This window comes from Salvelinus namaycush, unplaced genomic scaffold (assembly GCF_016432855.1).
Source record: "Salvelinus namaycush isolate Seneca unplaced genomic scaffold, SaNama_1.0 Scaffold34, whole genome shotgun sequence".
NCBI classification, from domain to species: domain Eukaryota; kingdom Metazoa; phylum Chordata; class Actinopteri; order Salmoniformes; family Salmonidae; genus Salvelinus; species Salvelinus namaycush.
The window spans coordinates 275,805-296,135 of record NW_024060341.1 but is presented as its reverse complement, the minus strand read 5'-3'; the positions used below and the strand labels follow the sequence as shown (position 1 = coordinate 296,135).

Below are 20,331 nucleotides of genomic sequence, written 5' to 3'. Positions count from 1 at the left end.
ATAAATAAAAATAAAAAGAGTACATGACTCTTCTGAGAGATTTATGAAAAGTGATTTTATTTCAGTGGCTGACAAATACAGATATTCTTAGGAATACTGTATGATACTTTACAAACTGGTGACCCCATCATTCACCATCAGCCTTGTACTTGAACTAAAGACTTGTACTTGAACTAGACTAACACAAAAATATGTATCTATACAGAAAATCATTGAAATGAATGTGAATAACTGTACATTGGGTAGAAATGCAGTCGATAGATTTAGTGTTCTCTATGATACGTCTTCAAGGCAGTTGGGGCGGCAGGTTGCCTAGTGGTTAGAGCGTTGGGTCAGTAACCGAAAGGTTGCTGGATCAAATCCCCGAGCTGACATGGTACAAATCTGTTCCCCGGGAGGCTGTCATTGTAAATAAGAATTTGTTCTTCACTGACTTGCCTAGTTAAATAAAACATAAAAAAGGTAATTTCATACCTGCAAAACCTTGAAAAATACCCAAATCACATAAATATATGCCAGTAAATCCTGAGTGCTCCTCAGAACACTTTAATTGTAAATTCAGGACTGATTGAACATAGTTAAAATAAGGAGTAAAGGCTGGTTTATACCTGGGCTAATGACACAGTCACTTGACCTACTGTAAACCAACCTTATAAAATCGTGAATTTCAGACTTCTACAGCTCATCGTGTTTGTAGGTAAACTCTCTAGAAGATATGAATCAATCCTAGCCTCATGACGTGCATCAGTGAAGAACAAATCCATTAAGTACAATGACGGCCTACCGGGGAACAGTGGGTTAACTGCCTTGTTCAGTGGCAGAACAACAGAACAACAAATCCAGCTTGGGGATTTGATCCAGCAACCATTCGGTTACTGACCCAACGCTCTAACCACTAGGTTACCTGCCGCCCCAACTGCCTTAAAGACGACCTTGAAGATGTCTTTCAAACTCTTTCTTCAGGCTTCACAGAGAGAACATAAAACCCTCACATTAACAAACACCTCATCTCTGTAACCCAGATGTAAAATAATCTGCCTACAGGAGATTAACAATCTGGGTTCAAATACTGGGCTTGATTGAGTTTATCCTGGTGTAACAGTATTGCTATAGCTTGCTTAACAGTATCACCTCCTTCCTTAGGTACCCTGTCCCTTACTGAGCTCGAACCAGTGATCCTCTGCCTCGCAAAAACATGAGACATTTCAAGATGGGGAGTGAGGTTAGCCATGTAGCTTGTGACTCGAGGGTCCACTAATCCCTGTCGTGTGTAGAGTCCTCTGATGCCTACCTCTGGTTTGGAGAGGCTCCAGTCATCGTTTTTATCCATTTCCTGGAACGACTCATGGAACGTTCTGAATCTCCATGATCTCAATGTCAAAGATCAACGTACTCTTAGGGGAGATTTTACCTGCCAAAATACACGTGAGCAATATGACACGATGGCTGTGTCCCAAATGCCATCCTATTCCCGAGTGTATTTATTTCATCCAGAGCGCTCTAGTCAAAAGTAAAGCACTAGGAAAGATTGTCCCATTTGTGGTGCATCCGATGACATTGACTTTGACACAAAAGAATCACCTAGCGAATTAAAGTAATTATGGATTTCAGTGTTTGAGGAGATCACACTAACGTTCACACTAACGATCAGTTCTGTAATTGGGTATGAAGGGTTAGGTAAGCACTAGGCTACTGGTAGTCATATGTTAATACATGTGTAATACCTTCTCCCTCTTTGCCATAGGCCAGAGCTGGGGGGATAGTGAGCTCCCTCATCCCTCCTCTCTCCTGAACACATGTACTTCATTCAGCCCCTTATCCCAACCCTTGATCACCTCTCGGATCCCCAGGGTGAACCACACTGGCTGCTTGTCCCTGTGGTTACGGCTGCCAAGAGTCACACAGATCCATCATAGTGTTCTTAAAGAAAAATCAGTAACCACTAAATTAAAGGACTAGTTCACGCCAGTGGCGGCTGGTGGGAGGAGCTATGGGAGGGGCTCATTGTAATGGCTGGAATGGAATTCATGGAACGGAGTCAAACATGTGGTTTCCATATGCTTGATGTGTTTGATACCATTCCATTCCAGCCATTAAAATGAGCCCATCCTCCTATAGCTCCTCCCACCAGCCTCCTCTAGTTCACGTGCAAAAACACATCATTACAGTGCTGACATGCACCATTTTTCAGATTGTATTAATAGTGGACTATTTAACAAAATATCGTTTTCGATTGGACTGTCCTTTTAACCAACCGGTTAATCAGAAAAACAAACACATCGATTGTCAATGTCGACAAACATGCAGGTGTGCAGGTGTTATGGGAGTGTGATCATGGGGATCATGGGGATTGCCACCTTCAAGATCCCAATTCAACCCTTGAGTATGATGGACTGGTTGACCATTGGTTAGTCGACTAAGATTGCAGCAACAGGCAACGGAACCTTATCCAATCAACAGAGCATTTCATATCGGTTTCAACAAGTCAGCTGGAATGAAACATGGTGCCATTGCTCTCCAGAAATCCCTCGAAGTGCACAAGAAGTATGTCTCCATATTTCGACTTCCTGAAAGCAGGCAAATGGTTTATTCAAAACCTCAATTTTCACCTCTGGTTCGGGTAGTTTAGCGCCATTCATATATAAAAAGCACACAAAAAATTGACCAAAATATAGGAGTAACATTTCAGTGCTTTCTGGTTGGATAGATTAATCACACCAGAGTACACAACTAAGTAGACTACGCCTGACTAACAAGTGTGCAACAAACCTGCATGGAGTCTAGATCAATTGATAGCTACGTGGCAGTCAAACTGAGAGGGGTACTTGCAAAATGTTTCCCTTGTTCATTTGTGAGACCACCTTTTTTGCGATTGGAGAGAATTTTTGGAAGCCGCACCCAATTTCTAAATAGTTTCTGTTCATTGGAGGACATACATAGTTCCTCCCACATTGTCACGTCCACAGGCCCTAAAACGCAAATCCATTTGACGTCATATGACTGGGCGGGATCTCACGCGATCACATGGAATCCCATTCATGTATGACTTACGTACTTTTCTGTCGTATCCAAATGAAACGGGTCCTTTATTTCCGAAAATCTTACTTGGTAATTCAATTGAGTCTCCAGGATCAGCTGTGGCCGGCGTCTTGTTCTAATAAACAAGTAATGAACCTCAGAAACAGATGAAGAATGGAGGGAATCCTATACAAGTGGACAAATTACATAAGTGGTATGTAGAAACTAAGCAGCTAACTGAGCTTCTGAATAAGTCAGCTTTGAATCAGATTGTTAGCTAGCTAGCTAACAACTAGCTGGACAAGTAATCAGACAGAAAAACAACATGATCTAACCTTAGCTAGCTAGTTAGCTAATTGTCATTGGATGGCACTGAGTCATATGGTTATATGTCTTGCTCTGTTAGCTAGCTACTACAGGTTACAATGAATAGTGAAAGTTGTTTTTCACAGTGGTTATAGTTATCAACATCCTTTTCTCCAGGTTGGCAGCCTCGCTGGTTTGTACTGGAAGGAGGGACTTTGTCCTACTATGACTCGCAAGAGGATTCCTGGAAAGGATGCAAGGGAAGCATCAAGATCTCAGTGTGTGAAATACAAGGTTGGTACTTGGTAGCTATTATTGGCTTGGTAAAGACACAGTGGCCTGTATTATGACAACATGCTAACTGTTGCGGTCCTTTGAACTAGATAGGCTACACCCTACTGAAGAGTCAATCTGAAGCTTAGTCTATATTGTTTTAGTCCCAAACCTTCCATTTGGAAAAACTCTTTCCCACTTCCTGTTTACCTGTGTGCCTATATACATGTGACCCATGACCCAACACATAGAACCGCTCTAGTGTACAAATTAAGTGGAATATACAAAGGCAGACAAAGTATAGACAACATAACAACCACATATGATTGCCAAAATTTATCCTACACCAGTGGTTCCCAACCTGGGGTACTTGGCCTATCCACAGGGGGTACTTGAAGACTCATGAGCCCATAGACCTACTGGTAAAATACACATAAGGGTGTACTTCAGGGGTACTCCAGGCAGAGCTAAATTCAGTTGGTGGTACAGTAACCAAAAAAGGTTGGGAACCACTGTCCTACCCCTTGCTGTTAACTGGGGTTTACCCACTTTCTGTCTTTCTCTCTCTTCCACCATCTCTCCCTGCTAGTCCACTCCTCTGACTTCACACGGGTTGACCTGACCATCCCTGGAGAACAGTACTTCTACCTCAGAGCCATCAACGCAGCGGAGAGGCAGAAATGGCTGGTCGCGTTGGGATCTGCAAAGGCCTGCCTGACAGACAACCGAACCAAGAGAGAGAAAGGTAAGGTGATAGGTTTGGGTTACTCCAAACAAGTCTGAAAACACACAATAGCTTGAGTGAAACACGATTTCATGCTGTTATGTGGGTATTTAATTTGGCTTGGTTTTACCTGTTGTAGCCTGGTGCCTGTCATGGACATGTAGGTCTACATGGGTGACCTGTTAAAAGCTTTCCAACTGACTTCATGAAATGAATGTGTTTATATTCCTCAACTGGTGGCCCGAGGGAGGGACAAAGTTTTCTGAGCAAAAAACCCCCAAAACAAGGTGTTTATTTGTTGGAACCGATTTTACAGTCTCATGTCCAAAGTATTCCCACGCATAATAGAGATGTGATCGTATAAATGTAAGCAAGGTTTGAAATGATTATGTTTTAGTCAAATATATTTTGGGGATTCTTGCGATCATTTTTTTAATTTTTATTATTTTTATTATGTTCCGGCCCCGCTCAATAAAAAAATTGTTCCGCTGCTGACTAGTTGATGATCTACAGCAAGTAAGTGAGAACCTCCACATCCCAAATGGCATCTATTCCCATATAGTGCACTACTTGCCCATTGGCCCTGGTCAAAAGTAGTGCACTAAATAGGGAATAGGGTGTCATTTGGGATGTAACCAGTAAAATGAATTTCCAGGTGAACAAAAGAGAAGAGCAGTCTCAGTTAAAGCAATCCTGTTTATTACAAGTTACAGCCTCCAGCACAGCAGCAGAGGAAATGTCTACCTGGCCTTCTCTGAGACTAAATCCTAATCAGCAGACAGCTGTTCTGTAAACACCAGCCCAGAAGGCTTGTATGAAGTCCAAACAAAAGGCAGTGACTGTCAGCTTCTACAGAATCACAGTGTTTCAGACAACACAATAATAATCAGTGTGTTTAGTCCTTGTACCTCCAGTCTGGCGTCAATCACTATCAACAGATATGAGTTTAATCCGTAACATACAGCATCCAGTCTAGTGACCATCAACCCGAGAGCCACCAACAGAACATTGTGTATTATAGAGAGCCACCAACAGAACATTGTGTATTATAGAGAGCCACCAACTGGACCCTGGACATTGTGTATTATAGAGAGCCACCAACTGGACCCTGGACATTGTGTATTATAGAGAGCCACCAACTGGACCCTGGACATTGTGTATTATAGAGAGCCACCAACTGGACCCTGGACATTGTGTATTATAGAGAGCCACCAACTGGACCCTGGACATTGTGTATTATAGAGAGCCACCAACTGGACCCTGGACATTGTGTATTATAGAGAGCCACCAACTGGACCCTGGACATTGTGTATTATAGAGAGCCACCAACAGAACATTGTGTATTATAGAGAGCCACCAACAGAACATTGTGTATTATAGAGAGCCACCAACAGAACATTGTGTATTATAGAGAGCCACCAACAGAACATTGTGTATTATAGAGAGCCACCAACTGGACATGGTGTATTATAGAGAGCCACCAACTGGACATGGTGTATTATAGAGAGCCACCAACTGGACATGGTGTATTATAGAGAGCCACCAACAGAACACTGGCCATTGTGTATTATAGAGAGCCACCAACAGAACACTGGACATTGTGTATTATAGAGAGCCACCAACAGAACACTGGACATTGTGTATTATAGAGAGCCACCAACAGAACACTGGACATTGTGTATTATAGAGAGCCACCAACAGAACACTGGACATTGTGTATTATAGAGAGCCACCAACAGAACACTGGACATTGTGTATTATAGAGAGCCACCAACAGAACACTGGACATTGTGTATTATAGAGAGCCACCAACAGAACACTGGACATTGTGTATTATAGAGAGCCACCAACTGAACACTGGCCATTGTGTATTATAGAGAGCCACCAACAGAACACTGGACATTGTGTATTATAGAGAGCCACCAACAGAACACTGGACATTGTGTATTATAGAGAGCCACCAACAGAACACTGGACATTGTGTATTATAGAGAGCCACCAACAGAACACTGGACATTGTGTATTATAGAGAGCCACCAACAGAACACTGGACATTGTGTATTATAGAGAGGGAAATGTATGCAGAGAATATGATCTTTATTCATCTTAAATATTCACATAACACAACCAAGGATATTTTCAAGAAGTGACATCACATGTCTCTCTCTCTCCATCAGAACACCAGGAGAACACAGAGGCTCTTAAGACCAAGATGTCAGAGTTGAGGCTGTACTGTGACCTTCTCCTCCAGCAAGTTAACCAGATCAAGGACAGTGAGGAGAATGAGGAGGTAAGACAGAAGACGGGGTGAGGTTTCAATGGCCTATTTACTCTCTGTGCAACCATAACTTTTTCTCACTGAGTTCAGTATGTATGCTCTGTTTGAAGCGCCAGTGGATTATGTTGCTATGCAAATGGCCAGTCACTTTTACAGTACAAGCAAGGGATAAGCAATGGCATAAGCAATCTGCTTAGGAGTTGATGGTTGTGTATATCTGTGTGTCTGTTTCAGGCTGGGGAGAACCCTGGCACCATGGTGAAGTCTACATGCACCACCTTCATCAAGACGTTGGAGGAGTGCATGCTGATCGCCAACCGCACCTTCAGCTCAGACCAGGCCACAAAGACCCCACCCGGGTCACCTCCCGTGGCAACCATCAAACCCCAGAAGGTACCAGCGTACGCATAGAGATACCAAAGGTTTTTTATAACTAAACCAAGATAGACCACAGCCCGTCGTTTCAAATGGGAACAAATGAGTCATAGTGGGCAGAACAAGCAAGGAGGTGGGCAGAGCCAAACACGAACTAGCGAGATCCTATTGGCGCGTTCTAGCATTCCTTTGCATTAGGGAATGCCTACACTGAAGTGAGCATGTGCAACAACTCAATTTGAATTTGCACTCCTAAGTAACAACAATTTAAAAACTTTGGCAAACAGTAAAGTCTACAAAACTTAGTCCACTCTGTTTGTAACATATTTTAGTTTTGGTAACAGAACTGTATTGAGATCAAATGTTTAATTGATGAGAAAATGAGCAGAATGTCGGCCAAAATCCATCTCGTTCCGTCTTCACCCACTGCCGGCCGCTGGGCTTCCTCTCACCACCGTATTTGGTAGTGAGTGGAAACTCCAACCGGATGCTTCACATTTATACATCCGGTGAAATATGTCTCATTGTTCTATCTGTGGAGAGAGTTTAAATCCTGACAGATGGCAGATGTTTAGTTATGTTGCTACGGTGCAATGTCCATTTGAGGGTTCTATTTTATGTAATTCTATGGGTATAAGGGCAATTCTAGGTTTGATTCTGAAATGACCGTAAGATCCATATTGACCTAAGAGTTTCTAAACCCAGAGGTGCAACATTGTGAAACTTCCGAGAACGCTTTCGAAACAGATCAAACAGACCAGGCTGGGATTTGGCGTTTTTAAAAGTCTTGAGAGAAGTGGAAAATGATTCTTTAGTTGTTAATTTTCTCAATCTAAAGGCTCACCCTAGATTGGAGCCAATATCTTAAGTAGTTTAACATGTTATTACTCCAACCTCGTGACAAAAGGATGTTTTCATTTTTGTCAAAAACAACGTATCTATCGAAGGACTACCTTTTGATTTGGCGGCCTGCACATGCTCAGTTTGGTGCAAGACGACCGTGATTCTACACATGAGCTTAGCTAGCCAACGTTTTATCTTCATACTGCTCTGTCTTTGGCTAATGTGCTATATTCTTTGTTCCACAGGTCAAACCTGTCAATCAATCAAATCAGGAAAAGTAGGTGGCTCTCTTTTCAGAAGTTTGGTTTGAAGCTAACTTGTTGCTCACGATCTCAACCTTTACACCAGCACTCCCTTATCTCCATCTTCCATGAATTGTTACATGTCCACTAACTGCTGAAACTACAGCATTAGATATGTATCTATGATAACTCTGTGGGGGGGTCATTGTCTTGTTCTCCGGGATGTGGGGGGGTTATTGTCTTGTTCTCCGGGATGTGGGGGGTTATTGTCTTGTTCTCCGGGATGTGGGGGGTTATTGTCTTGTTTTCCGGGATGTGGGGGGGTTATTGTCTTGTTCTCCGGGATGTGGGGGGGTTATTGTCTTGTTCTCCGGGATGTGGGGGGGTTATTGTCTTGTTCTCCGGGATGTGGGGGGTTATTGTCTTGTTCTCTGGGATGTGGGGGGTTATTGTCTTGTTCTCTGGGATGTGGGGGGGTTATTGTCTTGTTCTCTGGGATGTGGGGGGGTTATTGTCTTGTTCTCCGGGATGTGGGGGGGTTATTGTCTTGTTCTCCGGGATGTGGGGGGGTTATTGTCTTGTTCTCCGGGATGTGGGGGGGTTATTGTCTTGTTCTCCGGGATGTGGGGGGGTTATTGTCTTGTTCTCCGGGATGTGGGGGGGTTATTGTCTTGTTCTCCGGGATGTGGGGGGGTTATTGTCTTGTTCTCCGGGATGTGGGGGGGTTATTGTCTTGTTCTCCGGGATGTGGGGGGGTTATTGTCTTGTTCTCCGGGATGTGGGGGGGTTATTGTCTTGTTCTCCGGGATGTGGGGGGGTTATTGTCTTGTTCTCCGGGATGTGGGGGGGGTTATTGTCTTGTTCTCTCCGGGATGTGGGGGGGGTTATTGTCTTGTTCTCTCCGGGATGTGGGGGGGGTTATTGTCTTGTTCTCTCCGGGATGTGGGGGGGGGGTTATTGTCTTGTTCTCTCCGGGATGTGGGGGGGGGGTTATTGTCTTGTTCTCTCCGGGATGTGGGGGGGGGTTATTGTCTTGATCTCTGGGATGTGGGGGGGGGTTATTGTCTTGATCTCTGGGATGTGGGGGGGGTTATTGTCTTGATCTCTGGGATGTGGGGGGGGTTATTGTCTTGTTCTCTGGGATGTGGGGGGGGTTATTGTCTTGTTCTCTGGGATGTGGGGGGGGTTATTGTCTTGTTCTCTGGGATGTAGGGGGTTATTGTCTTGTTCTCCAGACACAGGGAGTGTAAAGAAATCTCAGGAGGATCTGTAACACATGACAACCAGAGCCTTGACTGTGGAGCAGAGGGACCAGACCAACGAGACGGACCAGACACGCTCCCTGAGAGAACCACCCAAACACCCCCAACAGGTCTCATTTAAATACACTTGCCCTTTCAAATGTACGTGTACACATACACACACACACACACACACAAAGTTCTGTAGAAAGAGGACCAGCTGAAGTTGGTAAAGTAATGTCTTCTAGAGTTCTGTAGAAAGAGGACCAGCTGAAGTTGGTAAAGTAATGTCTTCTAGAGTTCTGTAGAAAGAGGACCAGCTGAAGTTGGTAAAGTAATGTCTTCTAGAGTTCTGTAGAAAGAGGACCAGCTGAAGTTGGTAAAGTAATGTCTTCTAGAGTTCTGTAGAAAGAGGACCAGCTTAAGTTGGTAAAGTAATGTCTTCTAGAGTTCTGTAGAAAGAGGACCAGCTGAAGTTGGTAAAGTAATGTCTTCTAGAGTTCTGTAGAAAGAGGACCAGCTGAAGTTGGTAAAGTAATGTCTTCTAGATGGGAGACAATGATGGATGCCCAGCAGCTTTATTATATTTATCTTAACGTTGAGTAAAATGACGGACCCCAATGTACGAAGCCAGATGTATCACTGGCACATGATAAATGTGGAACTTAGAAAGTGCTTCTTTCACAATATGGCACACCTAGATACTGTTAAGGTAGTGGTTTAGAGTTCCCCTTGAAATGGCATTGACAATTCTGCTTGAATGGGTTTCACATGCCAGTTGCTATGGCTCATACATGCCAACTGGAACAGAACATTTGTTAACATGCTGTGTGTGTGTCTCTGTGCCATACAGAACATAGCCCAGCCGGCGGAGACCACCAGGGCCCAGAGGAGTCTGCAGTGGAAGAGGAGGCCACTACCCAAACCACCCACACAAACCCTGACCCAGAACACACCGACCAACCAGCGCAGCAGGAAGAGGAGGAGGAATTCAAAGAGGTGGAGCAGGAAATGAGGAATGCCCAAGAAGAAGAGAAACAGGAAGTGACCCAGAACCAACAGGAAGCTGTCACTGACCAAGCGGAAGCCAAGCTGGAAGAGGAGCAGCCTTCCCAGCCTCAGGAAGAAGAGAGGGAGGAGGAGGAGACAGAGCAGGTGGACACATTCTTCAGTACGATGAGTCACAGGTATGGGGACACACCGCAGGAGGGACACATACTGTAGACCTTACGGTGTAGGGTGAAGTTGACCCTAGAATGCTGATCTGTGGTCAGTTTTGCATTTCCCCCACTAATGGTTAAAGGGATAGTTTGGGATTTTGGCAATGTAGCGTTAGCTCAAAGACTGGAAGTCTTGGGTATCTGCTAGCATGCTAGCTGCAGAAGACATTTTCTTTGCGCTAAGCTAGTTAGCATTGGCTCATGAAACTACCTCCAACTTCCTTCATATTGAACGCATAGACATCATTGTATTAAGGTCAAATATTTTGCTAAATATCTTGAAATAAGAGAAATTACTTGTATTAAGCATGTTTTTGGTTAGAATATGCACAATTAGACTGGTACGGGGGAAAAAGAAGGAAAAGTCAACGTAAGATATTTAGGCTTGCCTAGATTTCACTTGTTGCATTGTAGGATTGGGGGAGGGGAAGCTGATCCTAGATCTGTAACTCGGGGAAAACTTCACCCCAGAGTGTAGGTGTTTTACTACTGCGGTCAATGCTAATATTTCACAAGCAGTAACTAGACAGAACAAGGACCAACACATACACTAATCGATTAATCCCCATGTTTCCTATAATTATTCTAGGTACTGTAATGATGTTGATTACACAATGAGGTATTTATTATTGAAATTAATGTATTTAGTGTGATCAGATTATGCTGTGAATTGTGCTACTCTCATATATACTGTTTAGGTCCAATGCTAATGCTTTGGGTATGAAAGGGCAAAGGTCATTTTTCCATGCCTGTGCGAAAACAAAAAGGGAGAACTAGCCTGGTCCCAGATCTTTGTGCTCTTGCCAACTCTGTTGCTGTTAATGACTGACTAGGTTAAAACATAGCAAGTTTTATGACTTTTTAAACCCATTTGAACATATAACAAGTTTTACACTGGTGTGTTCTCTGTTGATCACATGACTATTACAGAGATGCCCTCATCTGATTTTAAAAGAAATTGGGTAATCATTTAACTCTTTCTTTTCTTTTGGATGACATTTGAAAGCCCCTTTTTAACAGTGTTATTCAGCATTAAGATAGGATTTGAATGATCATAACTGTGATATGAATGATCATAACTGTGATATGAATGATCATAACCATGATGTTGTGATATTACAGTATTCCAATGACGGGGAGAGACAATGTAAGCAGTGTTAACGTGTTTAAGTGCAGTAAACATCGAACACAGAACTAGTGTAAATGAAATCCTTAGAACAATGCCGTAGAGGTTGGGGAACATAGCAGATATGCTTTTGATACATTAGAATTATTTATTATACAGGTGTATCTTAGTGAGAGACAAGAACTCAAAACAAGTATCAAATCACCCAATAGCCTGACAGCATGGTCTTGTGTGGAGGCTGTCTTTGACTTTGGTTGTATCTGTTTCTGTTTTGGTTTGATTGAATGAAATAAAGGTTGTCGATGCTGGACCTCACTAATATCTCCCCTTGTTTGAATCTCTCTGACTTCCCTTTAGATTTAGTGATATAAGACTGGACGGTGACAGTGGTATTCCTACACAAGCCTTTTTGGACTCATGCTATGCGATAGTGCCTGTATTAGGTAGGATGGTCACTTCACTCATCTGTCTCTTCGTCCATCTTTTTTTTTCATTTTTTTTTTTTTCAATCATACCATCTTTTCTGAAACATGTTGTCAATAATCTTTTCCACCTGGTGATGGTGCATGCTCTATCCATAATGTTTCCTTCAGTCTCCTCTCACACGTTCATACTGCTCTCTCCTCGTCTGCATCTAATTGATCATCCTATTGGATGTGTTCTCTGGTTGACTGGAGGCATTTCTTTCTCTTACTAATCAAGTGGATGGGTTTCCTGGGAGGGTGTCTGTATGTGAGTCTGGAGTGTGTAATCCATCTTGAAGTCATACAACACCCCTCCCTCTGTCCATTGTTCGTGTGATCCGACCCACCGTAATGCATGTCACTGTGATAAACTATAGACAGCTACTGGTATGTATTGTATGTTACACACATTGCTCTGGATCCTCCAGGCTTACGATCTCTTCCATGTTATACTTAGTTGTTTTGTCAATTTACTCTTCTATTGAAGTCTACATCAGTTTGTAAAGGTTACTGGGGAATAAAACACCGGGGGGGGGGGGGGGGTCCCGGACACAGATTAACACACATTCTTGATGCAAAAGAGCATTTAATGGAGATTCTCTGTCAAACTGTTTTTTTAGTCCAGGACTAGCCTTAATATGTGTCCGTGAAACCGCCCCACAAAGACAAACAATAGTGTAACAAAAATATCCAGCATTGAAGTGACATTGGACTCTCTCTCCTCAGACAAACTAGGATCCACAGTATTTGGTCCAGTAAAAATGGATTTTACGGGCAACATCAAGGTAAGAGGAAAGGCTGTCTTGAGTTTAGAACAATGTTAGATTTTTACATTACAGGAAATTAAAGTTAGATTAAGTTTACTAAAACCTACCTTTTTTTAAAAGCTGCTCAAATCAGCATAACATTCTGGGTGCAGATGTTGTATAAGCCTGTCTGGTATCAACAGTTCTCTAAATGACCACAAGAGGGACTCTCCTCCCTCCATGCAGTTACAATGGGACCAAATGGACTTTTACACCCACCGGGTCTGTCCCAAATGGCACCCTATTCCCTATATACGGTAGTGTAGTGCACTACAGAGGGAATAGGGTCCTTAACCTGCCCTGTGAGCTCTTCAGTTGGGCAGAATACACTCTAAACAAAGACTGTTCTAACAGTTGCTGTGCTGGAAGGGGAAAGTGATATGTCATTAGGCAGTGCTGTGTGTAAAGCACAGGAACATTTCACTAGCAGAGCTTTAACAGAAGTATTTTACTCTACCGCCACCAAGAAATAACAAGCTATGGTTCCCAGTGTTGTCATGGAACAAGTAAACCTGTTAAGTGGCAACACGACACGACCAACCAGATTTAGAAACCTATAAGAACTGCTGGGGCTGCGTAACAAACGGCACCCTATTCCCTATGTAGTGCACTACTTTTGACCAGGGCACACACAGTGCACTATAAAGGGAATAGGGTGCCATTTGGTCGGCAGACATTGTCTTTATGACGACAAGTCCTTCTGTCTCTCTGTGTGGCTGTCTGTAGAAGATCCACCAGAAGCTGTCGTCGGACCCGGGCAGCTTCCCCACACTGCAGACCATAGTGCTCCATGAGGTGCAGACCGGTGTGGCCCGCGTCCGCAACTCAGCCACCGAGGCCCTGCTGTGGCTCAAACGAGGACTCAAGTTCCTCAAGGAGTTCCTGTCCCTGGTCAACTCTGGGGAAAGGGATATCCCCGGAGCGCTGGGTGAGTTAGCATCGCAACACCGTGGTACACACACACACACAATGGTTAGGTGATAGTCCTCTTTTGGTTTGATGTCATATAGTGTATTACATAATGTCCTCTGTATTCCTAACACACTCCCCTCCCTCGTCCATTCAGGTAATGCTTATGGACGGAGTCTGCGGCAGTATCATGGATGGGTTGTGCGAGGTGTATTTGCTGTGAGTAATACTTGATAATCAGTCTTCAAGCTCTTTTTTTTTAAGGAAGCAGTTTATAGTTGGAAAAAGTATCCCAACATAAGATCATGCCCACTTGGGCGGGCGGGCATGTGTCTGTGCGTACGTACACTAAGGCTATTATAGTCAACTGAAACAAAGTAATCAAGGAAAAAAACTATTTAGTAAACGGAAATAAAATAATTAACAAACCTGTTTGAAAACCTATACTGAAACTTATCTCTGACTCCAAAACCAACTAAAATAAGAACATGAATTATGTTCATTTTTCATTTTTGGGGGAGGCAAAAATGGGGTTTAAGGATTTTTTTCTAATGGTGTTTTCAAGCTTCTGAATCTGGCGGGTCACATTGAGATTAAATTATAAAGTCAAAGGGAGACTCAGCAAGATGAGGAGCAGCACTGCAGATATTGGGTGTGTTTGAGTGGTGAGTCTAAAACCACCAACTGTAGATGGAAGTCAAGGAGTGGTGAGTCTAAAACAACCGACTGTAGATGGAAGTCAAGGAGGGGTTTGAGTGGTAAGTCTAAAACAACCAACTGTAGATGGAAGTCAAGGAGGGGTTTGAGTGGTAAGTCTAAAACAATCAACTGTAGATGGAAGTCAAGGAGGGGTTTGAGTGGTAAGTCTAAAACAATCAACTGTAGATGGAAGTCAAGGAGTGGTAAGTCTAAAACAACCAACTGTAGATGGAAGTCAAGGAGGGGTTTGAGTGGTAAGTCTAAAACAACCAACTGTAGATGGAAGTCAAGGAGGGGTTTGAGTGGTAAGTCTAAAACAACCAACTGTAGATGGAAGTCAAGGAGGGGTTTGAGTGGTAAGTCTAAAACAACCAACTGTAGATGGAAGTCAAGGAGGGGTTTGAGTGGTGAGTCTAAAACAACCAACTGTAGATGGAAGTCAAGGAGGGGTTTGAGTGGTGAGTCTAAAACAACCAACTGTAGATGGAAGTCAAGGAGGGGTTTGAGTGGTGAGTCTAAAACAACCAACTGTAGATGGAAGTCAAGGAGGGGTTTGAGTGGTGAGTCTAAAACAACCAACTGTAGATGGAAGTCAAGGAGGGGTTTGAGTGGTAAGTCTAAAACAACCAACTGTAGATGGAAGTCAAGGAGGGGTTTGAGTGGTGAGTCTAAAACAACCAACTGTAGATGGAAGTCAAGGAGGGGTTTGAGTGGTGAGTCTAAAACAACCAACTGTAGATGGAAGTCAAGGAGGGGTTTGAGTGGTAAGTCTAAAACAACCAACTGTAGATGGAAGTCAAGGAGGGGTTTGAGTGGTGAGTCTAAAACAACCAACTGTAGATGGAAGTCAAGGAGGGGTTTGAGTGGTGAGTCTAAAACAACCAACTGTAGATGGAAGTCAAGGAGGGGTTTGAGTGGTGAGTCTAAAACAACCGACTGTAGATGGAAGTCAAGGAGGGGTTTGAGTGGTAAGTCTAAAACAACCAACTGTAGATGGAAGTCAAGGAGTGGTTTGAGTGGTAAGTCTAAAACAACCAACTGTAGATGGAAGTCAAGGAGTGGTAAGTCTAAAACAACCAACTGTAGATGGAAGTCAAGGAGGGGTTTGAGTGGTAAGTCTAAAACAACCAACTGTAGATGGAAGTCAAGGAGTGGTAAGTCTAAAACAATCAACTGTAGATGGAAGTCAAGGAGTGGTAAGTCTAAAACAACCAACTGTAAATGGAAGTCAAGGAGGGGTTTGAGTGGTAAGTCTAAAACAACCGACTGTAGATGGAAGTCAAGGAGGGGTTTGAGTGGTAAGTCTAAAACAACCAACTGTAGATGGAAGTCAAGGAGGGGTTTGAGTGGTAAGTCTAAAACAACCAACTGTAGATGGAAGTCAAGGAGGGGTTTGAGGGGTAAGTCTAAAACAATGGGGGGGGGGGGGGGGGGGTTAGGGTTAGGGGGGATGCATTTGCGACAGCCGAAAGTCGGACACTAATGTAGTTCTCTAACAGGCTCAGATCAACATGGCAGTGTTGCCATTGTTTATAAAAAAGGTTTTCTTTATAATGTATATAACCCCTATATCACAAACTGAAATAATATTATACTGAACAAAAATATAAATGCAACAGGTAAAGTTTTGGTTTCATGAGCTGAAATAAGTTTCCAGAGATTTTTCATAGGCACAAAAGCTTATTTCGCTGAAATTTTGTGCACAAATTTGGTTACATCCCTGATACTGAGCATTTCTCCCTTGCCAAGATAATCCATCCACCTGACAGATGTGGCATATCAAGAAGCGTATTAAACAGGATGATCATTACACAAGGGCACCTTGTGCTGGGGACAATAAAAGGCCACTAAAATGTGCAGTTTTGTCAAACACAATGCCACAGATGTCTCAAGCGGAGGGAGTGTGCAATTGGCATGCTGACTGCAGGAATGTCCACCAGAGCATTTAATCTTAATTTCTCTACCATAAGCCCCCTCCATCATTTTAGAGAATTTGGCCGTACGTCCACCCGGCCTCACAATCGCAGACCACGTATAACCACACCAGCCCAGGAAGTCCACATCCGGCTTCTTCACCTGTGGGATTGTCTGAAACCAGCCACTCCCCAGTGGGTTTGCCTGGGCCTATGCCCTCCCATGGTTGCGCCCCTGCCCAAGTCACATGAAATCCATAGATAAGGGCCTAATGAATTTTTTATTTAACCGGGCTCATTGAGATTTAATCTCTTTTTCATGACTCAGCAAGATGAGCAATTTATTTCAATTGACTGATTTTCCTTATAACTAACTCAGTAAAATCATTGCAATTATTTCATGTTGCGTTTATTTTTGTACAGTATACAGTGGGGAGAACAAGTATTTGATACACTGCCGATTTTGCATGTTTTCCTACTTACAAAGCATGTAGATGTCTGTAATTGTTATCATAGGTACACTTCAACTGTGAGAGACAGAATCTAAAACAAAATTCCAGAAAAGCACATTGTTTTGAGCCTGTAATCAAACCCACAAATGCTGATGCTCCAGATACTCAACTAATCTAAAGAAGGCCAGTTTTATTGCTTCTTTAAATCAGAACAGTTTTCAGCTGTGCTAACATAATTGCAAAAGGTTTTTCTAATGGTCAATTAGCCTTTTAAAATTATGAACTTGGATTAGCTAACAACGTGCCGTTGGAACACAGGAGTGATGGTTGCTGATAATGGGCCTATGTAGATATTCCATTAAAGTCTGCCGTTTCCAGCTACAATAGTTATTTACAACATAAACAATGTTATTTTAATGGACAAAAAAGTGCTTTTCTTTCAAAAACAAGGACATTTAAGTGACCCCAAACTTTTGAACAGTAGTGTAAGTACAAACCTATAATAACCTTGGTGTGTTCGTGTGTGAGACTTATTGACACTTCATCTCTCCGTTCCCAGCTGGCCCTCCGAGCAGCGCCATCATACAGCAGCTTTGCGGCGGCTCTGGTGTCCAGAGAGGGGGATGAACTGAAAGAAGGATTCAACACAGGCATGCACCGGGACCTGGGGGTCTACCTGCCTGCCATGGAGAACCAACTGGCCATCCTGGATGCCCTGTATGAAGAATACAACCTGGAGTCAGATGAGGTGGTCTGAGAGGAGGAGACGAGACCCCAGCTGGTGGCCCGAGAGGAGGAGACGAGACCCCAGCTGGTGGCCCGAGAGGAGGAGACGAGACCCCAGCTGGTGGCCCGAGAGGAGGAGACGAGACCCCAGCTGGTGGCCCGAGAGGAGGAGACGAGACCCCAGCTGGTGGCCCGAGAGGAGGAGACGAGACCCCAGCTGGTGGCCCGAGAGGAGGAGACGAGACCCCAGCTGGTGGCCCGAGAGGGACACTACCAGAGGAGGAAGAGAGCTCTCAGACTCAGACCATCTGGGATACACTGACAGAGGAGGACGGTGTGGAGGGAGAGGAGAACCCTCTTCAGGATGCAGAAACTTTAACCCTGGAGGTGTAGGCTTGGTTGGTTTGCTCCCCGAGAACAGGGTCAAGCCCCAGGTAGCATGCTCACTAGATTAGCCAATCAGAGCCATCCGGAGGATGGAGGGGCGTGATTGAGTGTGAGCATGCTCGGTGTAAGATGAGGTATTGTCTCACATTACTAACTCTGGAACAATGCAAGGTCTAATGGCCGTAGAGGGACTAGGTTTGAGGGAGGACTTTTTCAGGTTTTCCTTCTAGTGGTTTACGCTTAGTGCTTCCAATTACAAAGGGTGCACTGTTGTACAAATGGTGGTCTTCTGACGGAGCACATTTCCTGACGACGGATGCACACTTCACTCCGTTATAGTGACTGACTGTACTTGATGTAGTGTACAGTACTTTAGACTCAGGCTCTTTTCCCTCCTGTGACTTCCATTATGAACAGCTGCACCATTGGTTGCCGAGAATGCACAAATATGAACTTCTACTTTAAATTGAGGCTGATATTGTTATAATTGGCAGCATTATTTGACCGCTTACATAGGCTGTATGTAATGAACTGCATACAACACTGAAGAGTAATGTAGCAGTGTTAGTATTGATCCCTGCTGAACTCATACACCAATATACTGTATCTACATGGATGACCCACCTCCTCCCTCCAGAACCATTCTCATTCTCGCATATTGTCTCATCTACAAATGTATTGTTTACCAAGTGACATTAACATGAACTAGTATTTTCCTCGTTATCTTAATCATTTAAATGTAGTCTGAGTAACTTATGGAATAAACCATGTTCTATATGGATGGATGGAAATGTCCATGTTTTAATGTAAAGGGTTCGACTGAGGTGCCAACTGAAGTGGAATATATATAGCAAGGCCTTGATTCAAAATGTATTAACAATCATGATGATGGATAGATTGTTAGTCTATTAGCTGACTTTCCTCTCTGTGACTGATGGCCTAACTGATGGTGTGGGTTAATAATAATACAGTGGTTATCATAGAGGCAGTCTAACTTTGGCCTCTTAATTCTGGACATGAATTCAGTCTTGTTATAGATGCACTGAGCCAGTTGGACAAAGCAGGAAGATCTGACCGATGTGCAATAGGCTGATTCCTTGTTGTGAAGCATTTCTGGTGTCAATGCTAATGTTTTTGCTATGCTAATGTTTTTGCTATGCTATTGTATCTCACAGTTTCAGAACACAATTTATACGAATGTACATAAGATGGCATTTTTACATATGTATTAAACTTGATGAAATGGTGAATGGGTACGTTTTGGTCATTTGGATGGTGTTTTTACCTTGGGCATTTCAGTTTCCATTCCAACCCTGTGAAAGCCCAACCTTCTAAGACTTGGGTTCCCCTCCTATACACACTCTCTATCAACCTATATCTTCCTAGCCCTTGATGATGACTCTCCATTACACACAAGTCATCTTCCTCTTCCTAGCCCTTGATGATGACTCTCCATTACACAGAAGTCATTGGATGAAGGCATCTTCTCCATGGGGTTTTCTTAAGAGTCCTGAAACTGAGTTTGTTGAGAGCATGGTTTTGGAAGCATAAGGACCTTTCATATCAGTGAGAAATAATTGCCAAACAAGGTTAAATTGATACACACCCTTTGTAGGGTTAGGGTTCCCACAAGGCCATATTTCCACAGAGCCACACGGTGGGGGGGTCAATACCCAGAAAACCTAGGTCAAACAGGGAAATGATTCCAATCGCCCCCCCCCACCCCCCATAAGCGATTTTAGAAACACATAAAATAAGGGAAGTGTTTAATGTGGGTTTACCGTGGTGTAACATTTTTATAACCATGTAAACCTCTCACGGACAAGGTGACTTTTAGCAATATATTCGGCTCTATTTACGCTCATTTGAAAATGCTAATTAGCATCAAAGTAGACATAATGCAAAACATCTGTAGCCGACATCTTTGCTAACAGGTATTGTATCAATTTAAAACTTGCCCCAGACAGTTCAAAGAATTGTCAATTTAAAGAAGCGTAGCCAATTATTCATTACTACATTTAGCTAACATAGTTAAGAGATTCTTACCTTTGCCTCGATTCGGTAGTCTTGGCCAGATCATCATGGCATGTGGAGTTCTTTATGAAAACCACATTACCAGCTAATTAGCGTTTCATTTGTTGGGGGTAAATATAGGCAATATATTGATAAAAGTCACCTTGTCTGAGAGAGATTTTACACACCAGGGTAAACCTTCACGAAGCACAGCCCTTTAAGTGTTTCTAAAATCCACTAGTGGAAAAACGATTGGAACCATTTCCCTGACTGTGCTGTTTTGGCTTCGAGCCAATTCATCTTTAAACGGAACATG

General features: G+C 43.2%; 1 protein-coding gene and 1 pseudogene across 2 annotated transcripts; one reads left to right on the top strand and one right to left on the bottom strand.

Moving 5' to 3' along the window:
* Positions 1 to 824: 824 nt before the first annotated feature.
* On the bottom strand, positions 825 to 2,639 carry LOC120040287 (annotated as a pseudogene).
* A 375-nt stretch (positions 2,640 to 3,014) lies between these two features.
* LOC120040301 (pleckstrin homology domain-containing family A member 8-like) lies at positions 3,015 to 19,258 on the top strand. 2 transcript variants are annotated; one of them, XM_038985501.1, is made up of 14 exons: positions 3,015 to 3,232; positions 3,502 to 3,618; positions 4,187 to 4,342; positions 6,499 to 6,611; positions 6,834 to 6,992; positions 8,063 to 8,094; positions 9,295 to 9,431; positions 10,154 to 10,487; positions 12,004 to 12,089; positions 12,837 to 12,895; positions 13,643 to 13,844; positions 13,983 to 14,044; positions 17,449 to 17,670; positions 17,704 to 19,258. In XM_038985501.1, the coding sequence occupies exons 1-13, from the start codon at positions 3,193 to 3,195 to the stop codon at positions 17,644 to 17,646; spliced, it is 1,695 nt and encodes a 564-aa protein (XP_038841429.1). In that variant the 5' UTR covers positions 3,015 to 3,192; the 3' UTR covers positions 17,647 to 17,670; positions 17,704 to 19,258. The 2 variants fall into 2 exon arrangements, with proteins under 2 accessions (XP_038841429.1, XP_038841428.1); XM_038985500.1 differs by having other exon boundaries at positions 17,449 to 19,258.
* The last annotated feature ends 1,073 nt before the right edge of the window (positions 19,259 to 20,331 follow it).